This window comes from Cavia porcellus, unplaced genomic scaffold, assembly GCF_034190915.1.
Source record: "Cavia porcellus strain 051 isolate PalLab524CR breed Dunkin Hartley unplaced genomic scaffold, mCavPor4.1 scaffold_32, whole genome shotgun sequence".
NCBI classification, from domain to species: Eukaryota; Metazoa; Chordata; class Mammalia; order Rodentia; family Caviidae; genus Cavia; species Cavia porcellus.
The window spans coordinates 41021089-41040566 of NW_026947515.1; the positions used below are offsets into that span (position 1 = coordinate 41021089).

At 40.5% G+C, this 19478-nt stretch overlaps 1 protein-coding gene across 2 annotated transcripts in view; it reads left to right on the forward strand.

The window, feature by feature from the left end:
• The window catches only part of Dnah9 (dynein axonemal heavy chain 9), a 365933-nt gene extending 346667 nt beyond the window's left edge, over positions 1–19266 (forward strand). For both annotated transcript variants that reach the window (XM_063242417.1, XM_063242418.1), the window contains exons 67-69: positions 4120–4302; positions 13058–13447; positions 17474–19266. In XM_063242417.1, the coding sequence (XP_063098487.1) occupies positions 4120–4302; positions 13058–13447; positions 17474–17701 (801 nt within the window). In that variant the 3' untranslated portion in view covers positions 17702–19266. The remainder of the gene's footprint in view (positions 1–4119; positions 4303–13057; positions 13448–17473) is intronic.
• The last annotated feature ends 212 nt before the right edge of the window (positions 19267–19478 follow it).

Consider the following 19478-nt stretch of genomic DNA (forward strand, 5'->3'; position numbering starts at 1 on the left):
AAAAGGAGAATGGAAGGGAGAAAGGAAGGAAGGAAAGAAAGAAAGGAAAAATTGCTTCTGACACTTGGAGTTAGGTCCCCAAACTGGTAATGATTCAAGTTGCTTTAACTCACACTACTCAGCCTGTTCCACTATTTCGTAAGGATATAATTTGAGAATAAAATGAAACAAATAATCGGAACCACCCAGAAATAAAAGAATTCTTATCTCTAAAAATGAAGAAGGTTGACTATATAAAAAACAGCTTTAGGACTTTGCAGATAAAATTCAAAACAGCTTCTAATCCTTGCCATTTACCTATCCCTTCTCCTAGCTAAATCAAGAAATTGTGTGTGTCTGTGTGTGTGTGTGTGTGTTTCCAAAAATGACATGAATTGTTGTTATTTGCTGCACACAGTACCATGTGGGATGACGGTGCAGGTTATAGGGTGTATGTGCAATTGTGCTGTGTGTGGGTGGCTCACCATGGAAGTGTCTTTCAAATCACTCCCAAAATCTTGTGAGCTTTATTATTTCCCATCTCAAGATGGGAGGCCAAGAGCCAAAGCCCAGAGTGAATATTTTATCATTTGGTAGGTAATAAAGGACCGAGAGGCTGCACACTCCCCCTACTTTTGGTTCAAATCTATTCTCAAATCCACATCTCCGTGGCGAGCAGCTGGGGATTTAAGTATAGGGCTCAGCTCAATGTGCCTAGGTAGAAGACATAAAGAGTTGGAAGATGGGGGAGTTAGGAAGGAGACAGCTAACAGTCTTCCACAATCTTCGCCCAAGCCTAGATTTTCTTTCTGGGATGCCAAGGACTTATATAATGGCCTGAGTTTGAGCTGCCTCTTGGCTCCTTGTGTCTCTCTTTGTCAGGTGCATCTACACCAGGCAGATGCATCTCATCAGGCAGAGCACCTGGCTACATTTGTCTGCTTGGGCTCCCATAGCAACATACCAAGAGTAAGTGGCTTAAACAAAGGAAATGCATTTTCTCGTAATTCTAGAGGCTAGAAGGTGTGGTTTGCTTCAGGGTCCTCTGAGACCCCTCTTCTGCCTTTACAAATGGACACTTTTCCACCATGTCTCTGTGTGGCCTCTCTTGTCTCTTTTTTGTATCCAAATTTCTTCTTCTTATAGGACACCAGAAAGATTAAACTAGGGTCTCCTTCATGACCTCATCCTAATAATCATCTCTTCAAAGGCCCATTCTCAAGTAATGTCATATTGTGAGATCCTGGGCTTTAAGTCTTCCACATTCAAATTAGAGGCCACACAGTTCAGTGCATAGCACGGGGCTCCATGGTCCCCTTGGATTTATTTCTTCTTCTATCCCTTAATTAGGAGACAACCCCTCCCATTTAAAGTCCTTCAATACTGTGTCTATTCAGTGCTGAGCACCTAGTGCAGTCGTTTGGAGAAAAAGCAGGTTCCCTTGCTCCTTTTACGAGGTGTATTTCAGATGGCTCAAGTATTGAAACAAAAGCCCTGAAGGTCAGCTGGGGTAAAGGTCTTTATAATCTTACAAGGAAGATATTTTTAAACTTTAAAAAAAAAACCTCAGAATTTGTGAAGGAAAAGATTAGGAAATGTGATAGCTTAAAATCTTTAAAACATGTGCAAAACAAAATTCACCATGAACAAAGTCAAAGACAAACTAGGAGAACCTATTTGCAAACAGATAATGGGCAGTGGACAAATCCACAGAGCTTTTTAAGTATAAAAATAGATGAGAACCGAGATAGTTGTGGGTGGATGTATAGACGGGTGATCAGGAGACAGAGCTATGTTTGTTAAAGACCTCTGCAGGAATGCACGCCAAGAAATGAACAGTTTGACAATGTTTTCCCCTTTGGGGGAAGAGTCAAAATTGTGGGAAGGTCTTGCTTTTCATGTTATATATCTGTAGTGATTTTTCTGCTATGTATTGCTTTTCCAAAAGAAAAGAAGCCAAAGTGGTTGCCTGCAGAAATAAAGTAATCCCATCCTTTGCACCCTACTCCTCCTACCTGAAGGGGCCGCTGGAGTTCCCTGAGTCACCGACAATTCTGTGTGTTCTGCAGCCAGTGTCTTTCCTCTCCACTCTCTCCCTCCTCAGGTCTCCAAACCCTTGCTAGCCTGATCACAGACAGGATGCACCTCTGCATCCCCATATTTGGTGTATTTTGGAACAATACATCCAGACTACCTTTTCCTCTTTTTGTAACATCCAAATGGCAACTTACTGATACAAGGCAGTTTCTTAAAATCCCATTTCCAGATGGAAATATGATATAAATTTAGCCATTTGTCTTCCGTCCTGGCGGCTGCTTTCAGCCATTAAAATTACCATTAAAATTCCATTCTAGTTTTTGCTATGACAGTACCAGGGGTCCATTTGTGATGGGGTGATGGGTTTCTGGTTTCATTTTCTAACATCAGTTCTTTTCCTAGAGAATGTATTGTATGTTAACAGTATGAGGCAAGGTAAATATTAATCATCCTCTACATTTATATAGTTCTTTATAGCTTTGAAATGCTGTCACATTCATCAGTTTATTTGATTTGGTCTTTGCATCAACTTTGCATCAACCCTGGGGGTCAAGAAAGAGGGAGCTGGCTAGACAGACACTCTTGGAAATTTTCACAGGTGAAAAAAAAATTTGAGGCCTAAATGACTTGCTCACCTTCCCTTGAGTAAAGCAGAGCAGTACTGCATTAGTTCAGTACTGTATGAGTTCAGTCCAGGCTCTTTGGTTGTAAGCAACAGACACTGATCTAGCTGAACTAGGCAGGCAGTAGCTTATTGCATATCACAGGAATCAACCTACAAAGATCACACGGGTGTTAGGATACCAGGGAGAAGGAAAATGGGCAGCCTCCCAGGGCACCTCCATGTCCCTCTCACTGCTCTCAAATTTTCATGCTCCTCAGGAAAATGATCTGATTGAGTCAACTTGGGTCCGGAGAGTTGGGGACTGTACCACAGAATGATAGGGAAAAGGTAATTTCCCAAAGGAGATAAAGACTTGTTTCTAGAAGAAGGTGCAAATGACAGACCAGAACAACACTGTGCACAAAGGCAGCTCTCAAGACTCCGGGAAGGGCCGGTCCTCCCTCCCGTGCCATCTCCCCACCTTGGTCTGCTGGCCATATGGCCCAGTACGTCTGTACTTCATTTCATTTTTCTTTCCCCTCAGACAGACCTCCAGGGCTTGTTCATTTACTCCAAAAGGTAGATTCAGCCTCCAAGTCCTTGCCCCCAAATAACCCAAAATCTCTGCACCTCAATTCCAATTTTCCAGGAGTGAGACCCTGATTGTTCTCATTCCCTTGCTCTAATTAGCTGACAGTCTGTGTGGGAAAGAGAAGGTTAACATGATAGATGGCAGTTCCTCCTGCAGAAATTAAGGATAGAATCTACAGTGTTGCCTCGCGGAGACACAGAGCTGCATGTGTATTAGTATCTGCATAAGGTGTGTGTGTTATCAGTATTCACAGTGGTTTGCTTCTAGGATATACATACACACACGTGCATGCGTGCACACATGGTAATGAGATATCAAAGTTCATGATGCTTAAATCCTTATGTAAAAGAGCATGATATTTCCACATAGCCTCTGTACATTTTCTTGAATACTTTAAATCACCCCAGGTTACTTATAATACCCTATAAAATGCAAATGTTATGTAAATACTTGTTATACTGTATTGTCTAGAAAATGACACGGAAAAGTCCGCATTGTTCAGTGGAGACACAGTTTATGCATACTTATCTCTGAACACTGCTTCTAACCACTTCAGCTTCACACGGTTCACAAGTGTCATCTTAGGCCACCGTCTGCTTACAGCTTTCTAGTTTGATCTCCGCAGTTAACTGGGTCAGCCTCTGATTTTTTCGACACCCATTCTTTTCTTCAAGCTGGTCACAGAAATAACAGAGAACTGGCCAGCCTGTAAAGGGTCCATCCATCCCATGGTCAGTCCTCAACCTCAGACCTAGTTAACTTATATAAATAGGCAGAAGCATGTCCAGAAGATGTGGGCAGAGGGCAAGGGTGATGGATGATAGCATCTCTCAAACCACATGCAAGATGAGTGGAGTCCTCCTGGACAACCAGCACTCCCTTCTTAACCCGTTCTGCTATTTGGCAGGTCAAGGCTCTGCTGGAGGAAATACTGGACCGAGTGACAGATGAGTTTAACATCCCAGAGCTGCTGAGCAAAGTGGAGGAGCATACGCCCTACACGGTGGTTGCCTTGCAGGAATGTGAGCGGATGAACCATCTCACCAGAGAGATTCAGCGCTCACTGAGGGAGCTGGACCTGGGCTTAAAGGTAAAGGAGGTCTTGGGACGGAGGGACCCATTGTCAAAGGACACAGCTGTACTCACAAGCAGAAAGAGGAGCACCCATGGGACCTGGCAAACAACTGTTCTACAGCAACTTAAATGCCCAAAACCCAAAGTCTGGGCATGCAGTTATCTAAAAGAACCAAGCTATTACATAAGCTCTAGCATTTCATTTGAGCAAACCAAGAATCTAGTGTTCTAGCAATTATTCAAACAATTTACTGTAAAAGAGGTTGTAAAATGTCCATTATTAGAGCCTGACAGGATTGTTCATTCCCTGAATGAGAAGTAAATGGAAAACTTATTGTTTGTTAGGAGCAAAATGAAGTGAATGCTGTCCTTTATTTTGGTATATGAAAAAAAAAGAATTGTAATCTGGAGCTTGGGATATAGTTTAGTGGTAGAACACTTGCCTGGGCATGGTGGTGGATGCCTGCAATCCCAGCACTTGGGAGGCTGAAGCAGGAGGATCACTACAAGTTCAAAGCCAACCTAGGCTACATAGTGAGTTCAAAGAACAGCCTGAACTACTTAAGGAGATCCTGTCTCAATATACATGTATATATATTGAGACACATATGTGTATATATATTGAGTCATATATATATATATGTATATATGAAAGAATTTTAATCTCAACAGAGAGAAATTAAGAATACAGTTTTGTAGCTGACAACAAAGGCTCAGACAAACTCTGGAAGTCCAGCTGTGGAACATGGGGTATCTTCACGTATTATTCTTGGGTTACACAACCATGATCATGTGTGTTGGAAAAACAACTGTGGATCTTTCACATGTAGACACATAGAAACTATGAAACAGACTGAAAAATCTGTCAGTGGGACTTTTGTTTTTTCGTTTTGTTTTGTTTGCTTATTTACTTACATTGCTGGGAAATAAACCCAGAGATAGTCTATCACTGAAATGTACTCCACCCCTTTGAATTTTCAGGGGGGACAGAGTCTCACTAAATTACCCAGACTGGCCTCCTGAGTAGCTGGCCTGACTTGCATGTGCCATCATGCCCAGCTAGTGAGGTTTTCTTTTAATCTTTCAATTTCCTCTTCCTCCAAATATGAGAAAAAAGATGAGGCAGAACTAGGATGTTAGAGACTGGTGTTGTTTGGTAATGTTCCCAAGTTCTGCACCCGCTTGTCATCAAATGAAACATAAAATGCCACAGGATAATCTCAAATGTACATGAAGTCTTTGGGTCATAGTATGCATCCGCATTCCTGTGGTAAGCAGGTATGCATTAGCAGTTATCTTGAGTAGGTTTGCTGCAATCTTAACTTGTTGGATCCTTGCAGTTTACTCACTAACCTTCCAACTCATTCACTTATGTTCCTCCTGAGAACCTTCACCGCAGTTTTGCGTCATGAATCAAATCACTTGCCTTGGCAAAGATGAGAGCCGTAGTGGAGTTTCTCTCCTTTCAGTCCAGTTCAAGCAATGTTGATTGATGAGCTTTTCAAACAAATCCCGGCGCTCAGAGCTGGAAGATGCAAAAGAGAAAGAGGAGCTTCCCCTTCCAGAAGGACATTGTGGAGACGGCACAAACACACAACCACTCATAAGGCAAGGCAGGATTTATCAAGCCCACATAGAGAGAAGGCAAGAGAAAAGGAAAGATAGTCCTTTGAGATAAGGAGTGGCCTCGGAGAGAAATGCATTGATGAGCTTCGGAGCATAGCTAGATTAGGACAGGTGACAAGGGACAGGGGTTTTCTAAGAGGTGTAGAAAGGGGAGCCCAAAACTAAGACTTTATCTGCTTAGAGGGTCTGCTAAGGAGAGCAATGGATAATCTGGTGAACTTCCAAAAAGTGACAATAACTCAGAAGTAATTAGGACTTTTTCTCTGTCCCTTTGTGAACTTGAAGGACAAAAGAGCAATCCTCATTTTAAAATACCATCAGGAAACCCAGTCTTTAGGACAGTCCCTAAAACTGGCCTGGTCATCAGACTTACTAGAAGTGTATCACAATACATCATACTGCATCTCCATCCCTGGTCCTGCCATTCATTGTCTGACAACCAGCAGGCAGGCAGTGCTCGTGATGAGTCCGGATTGTGAAGCACAACATAAACAGTAGGTAGAAGAAATAGTCTGAGAAAAGGATTCATGGCAACGTGAAGGTCCGAGGAGAAGGCAGTGGCATTGGGGGACGGTGAGGATTTTAGGTCTAGGGAAGAGAGAAAGCTAAGCCGACAAGAAATGAGCATAGGAGAGGAAAGAACCGGAAAAGGTGACTGAGGCAGGAGGGGTTCACAGAATGGTCTAGCATGTGAGTGAGAGGTGAAAACCAGACCAGTTAAATGCATCAGTAGGGACCCCTATTCCATGCTTCCCACTGGGGTGCCGCAGGAAGGGGCGCCTGGCTTTGCTGACTGCCTTATCTGGCAGGACCAGGGAGGAGAGAGGAAATGTTGCTAGAGATGCCCTTTCTTTACCATCCCTTCCTTTTTCCTTAAAAATCACTTTAAATCGCTAGACTATGTCAAGCTGAGCATAGGAATCATGGGGTTTTCATGTTGCCCAGGATATCAGACAGGGAAGCCAAATGCTCTGCCCAATCTGGGCAACAGAGTTAGAAACTGTCTAACTTCTTAAGTTATTAAATTGACACGCTTAGTGCTTTCTTTCTTTTTTCTGTGTGTGTGTGGGTATGTGTGCTGATCATACTAGAAATTAAACCAAGAGCCTTGTACATGGTAGGTAAGTGGTCTACCGCTGAGATATATCCCCTAGCCCTCTCTTAGCATTTATGATAAAGAAATTTTTTTTAACTCATAGCTGCTTTGGAATATGATAAAGAAATTTATATTCACAAATGAAAGCTACTTGCAAAATCACCTTCCTGTGAAAGAAAGATTTGGGAAAAGCTGGAGAAATGAAGGAAACAGTGCAGTGTGGAGCTGCTCAAGAAAGGGTGTTGCCCCCCACCCAAGTTCCCTCCCAGCTACATGGCTGGGGGCCCAGAGCAGCCCTGCTTCAGGTGCCCAGGGGGCCCTTTCCCAAATGGAAGTTCCCACCCCCCACTCTCAGAGATCTGAGTCCTTGGGTTTCAGCAGGAATGTGTGAATCTGGACTACTTACATACTCCCTGACTTAAAGGAATGAAGGTCTACAGGAAAGGTCTTTATTCTGTATTATACTAAAGAAAGAGGATGAAAGCACTTATTTATAGACATGAATAGTGTAGTTAAGGTCATAGCCACAGAGCCTTCATCATACCCAGAAAAAGGTGCTGGCAGCCTGAGGTTGTCCCAAGGTACTCCTGCAATGTAGAAACCAAGACCCTGAAATGCAGGGTTTCTTAGGGGAAGGGATTAGTGTTCAAAGTTTTCTTTTTGTTGCCTGTGCACAAGCACGTGCAGATATTATATTAGCTATAGATCCAGGCCAGAGAAGTATAGGCAACCTGGCCTTGAACCAGCACAAGCGGGCTTCTCAGCTAGCTTGGTCTCTCAGAAGAGCCCACATATGCACCTTTCGGCCACAGAATTTTCGTGTCCACCCACCTCAGCCTCTATGGCAACAGTTTTTGCATGAACATCTTTAAAAATATTTGACCAGGAGTTTTTAGATGCATGCTTTTCCTAAGAAGGGGACACAGAAAAGATTAGCAAACTAGGAGCAGGGTTCTTGTTTGCCTTCTCAGCTCTTCCTCTGAAAAATCAATTCTAATTCTGCTCAAGGTTATGTAAATACCTCAGCTCAGAATCCTAATGACAAGATGGATGAAATTTTCTTTTCCTAAATTACTCCTGCTTCTCTGTTAAACTGGAAAAACTTAAAGGCTGTACATTCTTTAAGTCTGCATCACTTGCACATCCAATTAGTAAGTGTAAAATCATTGCCAGAATAAATTATAATCTTATTATAAGCAGATGTGAGAAATATTTAAGAAAGCCAAGTTAAACATTTCATGTTCCTCTGCCATCAAAATAAATTTACATTTTTGAAGGGTGTTAAGAATTAATTGTTGCATTTTAAATTTTTTGTTAGATCTTATTCCTTAGAGCATGTTTTTATAGCAAAACTGTGCAGAAGGTATAGGGATTTCCTACAAACTTACCCCTTCCGCGCCATCAACACCCCCCACCACAGTGGTGCACCCGTTACATAAATGAAGCCACACTGGCACATCTTTATCATCCAGAGTCCACAGTTTATGTTAGGGTTTACACCTGGCATTTTACTTTCTTTGGATTTGGATGATATAAGTAATGGTATGCAGCCATGATCATGTCACAAGTGTAGCTTCACTGTCTGTGTGTCACATACACAATATTTTAATCTATTCTTTTCTTCTTGGGGCAGGTCTTATTCTGTAGTTCAGGCTGGTTTTGAATTCTCCTGAGTGCTAGGCTTACAGGCATCCACTGTCCCACCCAGCTTTAATCTTATGCACACTATTTCAGTTTAAAGTTTAGTTTAAAGCACTTCACTGAAGCATGGTAAGTTGTTGACTTATCCAAGAGAGAACCAGAAACAAAAGACTTTTCTGCATAAGCAAATGAGATCAGCTGGCAGTGTCTAGATTTCCATCTGATGTCTGTATTTGTCTCACGCTTGCACAATCATCAAAATATGTGCCATACGACAAAGACATCTTCTCTATACTTCTTCTGAAGTCCACAGCCTGGGCCACTGAGAGTACTGATGGCTCATGTTTGGGGATAACTCCAAGATAGGGCCCTTTATTCCTCCATCAACTCACATGACAGAGAACTTTCTCATAAATACAGCTCCACAGATGCACGTAAATTTAATACAACCCAAAACAACTTTGTAGAAAAGCTAATTTAATAGTACTATTTGTAATAAATCATGACTTCCACATGTTCTCTTAATCAGATTGGCAAGCAAGCAGGAATATAGCACATAAGCTTTTTAAATTAAAACTGTAACATATAGAATTTTTACCATAACCCTGGTAAAAATATGCTACCATTTATATGACCAACAAGAAACTTAGCCTTTCTGCCTAAGATTATATTATTCTTTAGTTTCTATGATGACAGACACATATCATGTCTGTGCTAATCTGACTACATACAGTCAAACACATAAACACGTAAAATACAAGTAATATGGCTAAGAAACCAAATTGTTATTTTTATAATTTTAATTCACTTGCATTTAAGTAAACTCACAGCTAGTAGCTGCTGTCTCTTACTACTGTATACCTTAGGTAGCTGTATCTGGAGAGCACAGTGTAAGATTAAAAATACTGTGTAAGGATTTACCTTATCACTGTGTTTGCTAAAGTGTTGGGTAGTTTTCCCATAAAGAATAGCTGCCAGGAAGGAAGAAAGGAAGGAAAGAAAGAAAAGGGAAAGAGAACACTTCCTAATGAATTTTATGAGATAATTAAATTGATGGCCAAATCAAAGACATTATAAAAATCACAGATCGGCACTTCTCATGAACACAAATGCACAAATTCTTAGCAAAATGTTAATTCATCAAACCATACAATGTAAGAAAAAGATAACACATCATAGCCAAATGGGGTTATCCCAGGAATGCAAGGTTAGTTTTAACATTTAAAAACCAACAAAGTTTACCATATGAATGTAACATTTTTAAAAACCATATGATCATCTTTTGACTTTTTAATTTTATTTTAAAAAGGAAAATATAAAAACAAAAGATACAGAATTCCAAAAACAAGATAATAGGAAATTGACAGTGGCTAATATATTACATATTATTATCTTCAAAGTTGCTCAGATTAGAAGATATAGGCATGCATAATTGATCAAGCAATATAAGCAAAAAGTTTTTTTCAAAAAACTAAGAGAAATCAGCAGTATAATTATCTTAGCTATCATATATGTACTTTTTTTCCTTTCTCCTTCCTCCATTTAACCTTTCACCCATTCCAGTTGGGCTTTACTTTTGAGCTGTTTCTCTTTCAAAATATCTAATGTAGATTTTGGTTCTTATTTACTTTTTCAGTTTCTTACCCTATGGAGACAATATGATGTTTAAAAGTCTGCCATGATTCTAATGGGTTTTCCTTTATAGGTGATCTGTTTCTTTTCTCCAACAGCCTATAATATTCTATTCATGTGCTAAACTTCTGGAATCCTGATTATTATATGTCAGGGTGTAATTTATTTTGATTATGGCTAATTGGGGTCCTATTTGCCCCATTTATGTGTATGTCAATTTTTTTCCATGGTTGGGTAATTTTCTGCTATTACATCTGCAAATAGTTTTTTTATGTCATTTGTGTTGGCTCCTGTTTTTCCACTGACACCAGTTATCCCTATCTTTTTTTTCCTTTGCACTGCCTTGTATTATTATTTCCTGATATTTTGCTGTTTTCAAGGTCTTTCTTTTCATGATTGCTGTCTGCAATCCTGTCTTCAAGGTCTGAGAGTCTGTCTTCAGTTTGACTCAAGTGAAATTCAGTTTTCAACTGAATTTTTGACTTCCCAGATCTCTGCTTGAATGTTTCATGTATCCTGTTTCTTTCTGATATTGATCGTTCACAACTTCCATCCTCATCCTATCATCATCTATTTTATCTATCTCTGCTCCAGAAGTGCTGAGAATTTTGTTTAAAAATATCGTCATTTCTTTTCTATCCTGAGGGATTGCTTCTGATCGGATTTCCTCTACAACCTCATCGATCTGTTTCTTTATTTCAGTTGCTGTCAGTTCACACACCTCAGGCGTGTGTGTCCCGTTTCCTCCATGCCGGTGACTCCTGACTTGCACTGGGTGGTCTGAGGCTGCCCCTTGCTTCCTTGTCATTCTTTGGGATCCCACCCTCATGGAGAGACAGTGCAAGAGGCCGCCTCCTCAGGTACCTCAGACCTGGGTTCTGGTGATGGCCCGAGCATCTTTTTAAACACACCAAAAAGCATTTAGCTAAATTCAAGCCAAACTGGACAAATGTTGATTGTCAAAATCAGGAAAAGAATAATAGTCTATTATTCTCTCTTGCTTGGTGGCCTGTCCTCATGCTACTGGACAAATCTTGATTGTCAAAATCAGGAAAAGAATAATAGTCTACTATTCTCTCTTGCTTGGTGGCCTGGCCACATGCTATAGGGTGCACGTCTTTTCCTATTTTTTACTTGGCCCAAATTCACTCTGCAGAGCCTGTTTCTTTTCCTACCCTTCATAAAACTTGGACAACATAAAAAAGAGGAATTTCTTCAAGTTAAAGAATATCTAAGAAAAACTGAATTGAGTGTGATAATATTCAATTTTATTTTTTATTGTAATGAAGGTCTTTAGTCACGTGAGGCAACCAAAAATTCCATAGATGAGGTCTCTTAAAATAAATATGATTATTTTTTCTTTCACACTAGATTTAGCCTTTATACTGAATTCTATTATATTAAATAATTAAATTAAATATTTTATGGGAAACAGTGTAAGCTGTATAATTATTATCACTTAGTTGCAAATTTGAGCAAGACCATATTGTCTGTGAAGTTTGATTTGTGCTCACATGTACAAGTAGTAAATTACCTTCTGTTTTCAGAAGGTTGTGCACACTAACTCAGATTTCACATGCGAACATTTTTTTCAGTTTTATCCTTTGATATTCACTCCACCATGATTAAGGAGGTCTTCTTGAAGAAATTTGTTCACCTACTTGGAGCGCAGTGGAAGTGACAGACTTCAGTGGCAGATGCAATGCACTTGTACCACTTGTTGATTCTTCGTGTGACGTTAGACTCCGTTCACTACAGTGACCAGCCACCTAAATACCTCTGAGCAGACACACAGAATGAAACTTAATTTTCTTTCATCATAATGGGGGAAAAACAAATGTGATTTAGGCTGCTTTCAGTCATAGGCTGATCTGTCAAATACTGATGTGATGAGAATGTTTATCTTTTCTTTAAAACACTATGATATTGTATTAGTCAGCTTCCCTATCACTGGGACAATACACCCGACCAAATATAAAAGAGGAAATGTGAAATCTAGCTTACAGTTCTGGGGATTTCAGTTCCCAGTTGGCTGGCTTCGAGGCAGAAACAGCAGAGTGGAAAGCTATTCACCTGGTGGCAGCCAGGAAGCGGAGAGTGAAGGGAGGAGCTGGGGAGGGACCTGTATACTCCAAGGCACACCCTGGTGACATCAACCCACCGATGAGTATAGAGCTCTCTAATCCAATCACAGCCCAAAGTCCCTCTCTCTGAAGACCTGCAATTTCTGATATTCCAGATAAAAACCATAATAAAGTCTAATTTAAAGAGCTTTTAATGTAAACCTTGTTTAACAAATTCCACCTAGCAATTGAGAAAGGGTCCTTTAAAGTGACTGTGTATCCAATAGCTTAATTTCTGATGGAAATCCCTAACTTGGAGATATAGGGGTTTCTGTAGGCTTTGGCCTCTTGTCATGCTAAGGTCTATGCAGAAGCCTTCAGGGCTACTGCAAAGGTGGCAGGAGAGATGATGTTTAGGGTAGGGCTGGGGCATTATGGACCCACAAATGGTTGCAGGTCCACAGGGAGAAGCACTTGTGTTCTGTAACACAGTCAGTAGACAGTGAGACTGACATCACTAGAACAGAGAGGGTTTATAAAGGGCAAGCTTCTCTGAGATGAATCTTGCAAAGCGAGTATTATCTTGGGCAGCCACTGTGTTACCTGCTGTGGAGTCATCTCCAACACCCTGGATACCATCAGCCGGAAGACTCTGAGACTAATTTTCAGTAACTTCCTGCCTCCCTTCATCTTTCCCCTCTTGCTGTTTGCAGGGGGAGCTGACTATGACTAGCGCCATGGAAAATTTACAGAACGCCCTGTACCTAGATATGGTGCCAGAGCCCTGGGCCAGACGAGCCTACCCTTCCACAGCAGGCCTGGCAGTCTGGTTCCTGGACCTCCTCAACCGAATTAAGGAGCTGGAAGCTTGGACAGGTGACTTTGCAATGCCCTCCACTGTGTGGCTGACCGGATTCTTCAATCCCCAGTCTTTCCTGACTGCTATCATGCAGACTATGGCTCGCAAGAACGAATGGCCACTGGACCAGATGGCCCTACAGTGTGATGTGACCAAGAAGAACAAAGAAGAGCTCAGAAGCCCTCCTCGGGAAGGGGCCTATGTCCATGGCCTCTTCATGGAAGGTGCCCGCTGGGATACACAGGTAAACCCAGGGATGAAGCAATGTGTAACTGTGGTGGGCTGGATAAATAAAATTGTCGGGCCAGAGATATAGCTCAGCAGCACAGTACCTGACTGGTAAGCGCAAGTGAGTTTGATTCCTGGTACTAAATAACAACAACAACAATAATAATAATAAATTAAATTGCCTTCTATAAAGTGTGACTGCTAAAAGGAATGCCCCTGAATCATTTAGCCTAAACTTGTTTCCTAAAGGGCCATTTTACCCACTCACCAGTAGTGCAAAGTGCACAGGCTTTGCAAGGGAGAACAGACTGGCTGAAACAGAAGGCTCTGGAACTGGACTGACTGGGTCTCAGTCTCATCACCATCACTTGTTAATTGTGACCCTGGGTATAGTTTTACCCTCAAAGTCTGTTTATTCATTAGGAAAAGCAAATGAGTGACTATGTAAAACACTTGCACGGATCCTGGACATCAGCAGTGCTCACAAAGTGCTGGACTCAGCTATCCATGCTGCTATGTGACCCAGGGATATTATTTTACTTCTCTGACCAATTTTCAGGAGTTCCAGGTAGGCAGAATTCCTTCTGCCTTCTTAAGTCTTCCACATTAGCAAAGAAAAGCTATTAGACATTATTTAAATTGGCATTTTGAAAGAACAGATGCATAATAAAAGCTTGAGTCACTGTGAGATTGGAGATGTTTAGTTACAGGTAGGAAACTGGCAGGAAGCACAGGTAGCTGGGGTAATGAAATAAGCAGGATGGGCAACTCCTGAGTAAGTTTATAGTCGTCATACACACACAGTCTGGAGAGAATGCCTATGCTCATCAGGCAAAATAGAATGAGAATATCCCAGGAGATCATATGAATAAGATACTGCACAGAGATGCAGCTGGTTCAACAGTGTTGCCCCACAATTCAAGTTGCCCAGAACCTAAGAATGAAGCTTAATTTAAAGCGAGGGGTGTAGGGCGGTGGCACAGCACCTGTTTAGAATGAGGGCTTATTTAGAAATGGGTTCTTTGCAGATGTAATTGGTTATGACGAGCCCACAGTGGATTTGCATGGACTCTAAACCCATTGACTGGTGGATTATAAAAAACAAATCCATGCAAAGATGAAGGTAAAATTGGAGGTGGGCTTCTACAAGCCAAAGAATGAAAGATTTTCCAGCAGCCACCAGAAGCCAGGAGAGAAGTAGGGATGGTTTTGTCTTCAGTCTCCAGAGGACCCATTCTCCCAACACTTTGACTTAGAACTTCTGGCCTCTAGAACTAGAAGAGAAGGAGGTGAGAGAGGACAGGAGTTAAGAGAGAGGAGAGAGAAAAAAAATATGACTACATAAATGGGAATTGGCCACTAGCAGAAACACTACCTGATGCCCCTCAAGGTGAAGCAAAAAGACAACAGATAGTAACAGAAGGTCACACAAAAATAAAGTATCAGTAAAGGTACTACATATGTAAATATGAATGACAGTATAAATGCATTTTTGTTTGTAACACGCATTTTTCAATCCGATTTAAAGGACACCTTTATAGGGCAATAAGTATAAATCTGTGTATAAATCTGTGCATAAAATGCATAAAGAAGCAATCTGAATGATAAAAGGCACAGAGAAAAGAGTGGGAATAAACCTATACAGGAGTTCAGATTTTGTACACTATTGAAATTAAGTTGGAATTAATCTAAGATAGTGTTATATATTGATATGTTAACTGTAATCTCCAGGAAACCATTTAGAAAGTTTTTTAAAATAATAAAGAAGAGAATTAAAAATGGTACACTAACTCTATTAAAACAGGACAATTATTAATGGAAGAGTTAAGGAACAAAAAGCAGGCATAAATCCTACTTACATTAAATATAAATGGCCTAAATACAATTAAAAAGCAGAAGTTGACAGAGTTTTAAAAACAAACAGCTGGGCTTGGTGGTGCATGCCAGTAATCCCAGGACTTGGGAGGCTGAGGCAAGAGGATTGCTATGAGTTTCAGGTCATATGGGTGAGACTCTGTCTCAAAAAAATCACTAAAATAAAATATAAAGTTTTTAAAAAATGATCCAACTGTATGCTGTCTATAAGAGACACATTTCAGATATAAAGACACAATAAACTAAAAGTAAACAATGTGTCAAGCAAGAAGTGCCCAAAGTGAGCTGAGGGACTCTACTATTATTAGACACAATAGACTTTATAAGACAAATATTGTTTCCGGAGAAAAGTTAGAAGAGACATTCTGTAGACAAAGAAGACATTTTATAACAACAAAAAAGGTCAAGGCATCAAGATGATGCTTATATAAACACACGAACTTAACAAAAGACTCAAAAAATTTGTGAAACAAAAACAGAATTGAAGGAACAAATGTATAGTGGTACCTTGGTTCACAAACACTTCGTGAACTGTTACTGAACAGAAGTGTTCAGCAAAATTTTGCTCCCATTTTCAAACTCCGCACTGGGTGACACTGAGCCTTATGGAGAAATTTGACTCAGTTCATGACCGATTCAGTTAATAACCACAATCATGGAAAGAATTAAATTCAGGAAACAAAATGCCACTACACAATTCAACCCCAGCAGGAGGCATCAGCACCCCATGCTCCTGGGGAAGGTCAGTGGCTACAGAGTTTCTTTTGGGAGTGATGAAAATAATCCAGAATTAGCAGTGGTAAGGGTTACATAACTTCATGAACATACTGAAAACCACTGAATACACTCTTTAAAATGGTTGGCTTTATGGTGTGTGAAAAAGTCCTGTCCCTACTCCTCCGGACTGTGAACAATTTGGGGGAACAAGGGGATCCAAACTTACTCAGTTCTGTCACTCACTGTGCCTTTTATCAGCCCCTAAATGCATAAAGAAAGGAAAATCCTTCCCTGTAAATAAATTTTATAAAAATAAATCAAAGTGGGCCAGGGATTTAGCTCAACCTGGCAAGCGTGAGGTCATGAGTTTGATCCCCAGTACCAAAGAAAGAAAAATAAACCAAACTGTTCCATAGGGCTTGGAGTCACATTAACAGAAGACTTGCATTTGTGAAGGACTCTGAATTGGTGTTTCCCAAACAATGTTACATGTAACGCTAACACTATATGAAATGAGCAGGTTACTAAGAAAAAAGGTCCTGTGGTCAACTAATACCAGGTTAAATACAGTTTAGTGTTTCCTGCTCAGACTTGTCTGCGTGTGCACTGTGCTAATAGATACTCTGAAGTTTAAAATCCAGAATATGGAAAGCACCATTTATTTGACCAAGGGACTCTTATCCCTGAGAACATTTCTCAGAACCAGTGGGAAATGGTAGTCAACTAGACAGTGGCCCTAGGCGATTCTATTATCTCAGAAAACCATAGGGAGGCCTCATCTGGAAAGCTGCAAAATGGTCAGGTCTTCATTGCATGACTATAGACAGGCTGTGAGCCAGGTGTGGGGTACGTGCACTGAGCAGGGTTGATGCAGTAGGATCACAAGTCTGTGATCCATTTGGGCAACTTAGTGACATTCTGTCTCTAAATGAAAAATAAAAAGGGATAAGGATATAGCTCAGGGGCAGAGCCCTCCTGGGTTCAATCCTTAGCACCACAAAAAAAAAAAAAAATTAAAATGCTACCGAGGTGGGTAAGACAGCATATGAAACTGAAAAGAGGCAGAAATGGGATCTAACCAAAGCCTCTGCTATTAGAACTATGTCTTCATCGCTTTAGATCCCCACTACCTCCCCCTGACATCTGCCTAATAGTTGCATTTATTATTCCTAGAAGTCAATATATAAAACAAGCAGATAATCGTGTACCAAAGGGGCACCTGCTAAGTACAAATCTTGGAACTACACACGAAGTGACTTAGGTTAAAAAGGAAAGCAAATGTCCTGTATGTATGAGATGGCTTCCATCTTGGGTTATTAGAACTGCAAGGGAAGCCACAAAGGCAGTCGGGATACTTCAGTCTCTCGTCCCACAGATCTGACCCGAGCGAGGCTGCGGGCTGGGCTGTGGGTCGGCTCTAAACCGGCTCTTCTTATGTTCTTGTCCTCAGGCTGGGATCATCATGGAGGCCAAGCTGAAGGAGCTGACTCCTCCCATGCCCGTGATGTTCATCAAGGCCATTCCTGCAAACAAGCAGGACTGCCACAACGTCTATTCTTGCCCTGTGTACAAGACTCGTCAGCGGGGGCCCACCTACGTGTGGACTTTCAACCTCAAGACTAAGGAAAGCCCTTCCAAGTGGGTTCTAGCAGGCGTAGCCTTGCTTCTTCAGATCTAACTTCCCCAAGAGCCGCTGAGAAGACTCGGAAGGAAGCTGAGCTGGAGATTCCCAGCAGACAGACAGGAAGCGGTAACCACAGCCAGAAGAAATCACGAGCACTCAACTTCTGTAGAACTCTGCCCACAACTGTGAGCCACAGTGCGGGCCCAGGAATTACTGGAAGAGAACTTTATAGTACTAACTTTTCCTAAGAAGGTGATTCACTATTCAACTGTGTGCAGGCCAGCTTTTGAGACTTGCTGAGTCATCAGTGATCTTGAAAGGGCTGAGAGAAACAAGCCACAAACACGTGAGCACTGTGCACACCCTCAGTGGTCTAGGTTCCAAGTGGCACTGCTTCTGCCCATGAATCAAAACCTTAACCAGCTTTCGCGGTGACTTACACACAATTACATGGACATTACACTTTGGGAAGTACTACGTTAGAAAAGGGGTTCATCCACTAGGTTGCTGAAACAGTCATGCTTTGACCTGTATTGTTATATTGTTATGCCCTGTTTTATCTCAATCTCTGCCTTATTCATTAAAAAATTATTTAGTTATTTTTTATGTTTTTTTAATTAAGGGGAAAAATTAAAAAAATTAGCAGGGTATATAATAGTAACTTTTTTGATTTCCTATTAACTTGTTTTGAAGTCCTGTAATACTCCCACGATCTTGTTTTGACTGATTAGACTCTGTTCCATTCTGTATGACAGTATCAAGTTTGAGGGTATAGGCAACTACTTTGAAGGCAATAAGATTCCCATATGATGCCCATTCCCAATATGATGCCCATTCTGGTTTGACTATTGTCTCCTTTGGAAGTCCTGTAATGTTTACAATGCTTAAGTTTTATTGGTCTTGTTCTCTACTGTTTTGTTCAACTTTATAATATATAATGAGATAGACAATTCTTTTTAAGGAAACAAGAGACATCGTTGATAACCATTGTTGATAACCTTGTACTCTGTTTTACATCATGTGCTATGTCTATCCTTGGTTTGACTGACAGCTTTGTTTTGCCATATTTGACTTTATCCCCCCCAAAAAAAGTAATAAGAACTAAGGAATAATAAAACCCAAAATGTGTAAATTTTGTTGTAAAAAAGGGAGGGGAAAAAAAAGAGTTCTAAATGATACAACAGCAAGAGTGTTTAGGGGTGTAAATAGCTGACCATATTAATGTTTTTGGTTGGATCATTGAACACAACTGTTTGCAGCCTCACTGAGTGTCTACTTTGTATGTTTTGATACTCTGATTTGAGCAACTATCTCTAAGATGATAATATGTAATCTATTAACTGGTGATTTCTTACTGTTTTTTTTTTTTTTTTTTTGTAGTTCTGTATTACTTGTACCCTTACACTTGTTTTGTTTTGTTTTTTCTTTTTCCTTTTAAATAAAATTTAAAAAAAAAAAAAGGGGGTTCATCAAAATTTCTCTGCAAGTATTTGAGGCTCTGTAGGCTGTATTCTCTCTTTTAACTCATCTCCTCTACCCTAGCAGCCCAAAAGCAGCCTAGATAGTATATACATAAATGTGGCTATATTCCAATAAACTTTATGCATTAAAACACATAATGGGTTCTATTTGCTGATTCCTACTTTCGAGGCTAAAGAAGTACACACACAATACTTTCATTCATTCATATATTTATTCAATGCCTTTTTATCTACTTGCTATCAAATGCTATAAGATTTTTACCCTTACTATTTGCTGAGGATACCAACTGTAAGCAGCCTGTGTGTCTGTCAATTCTAAAATCACTGAAGAGGAACCCAAGGAGAAATGC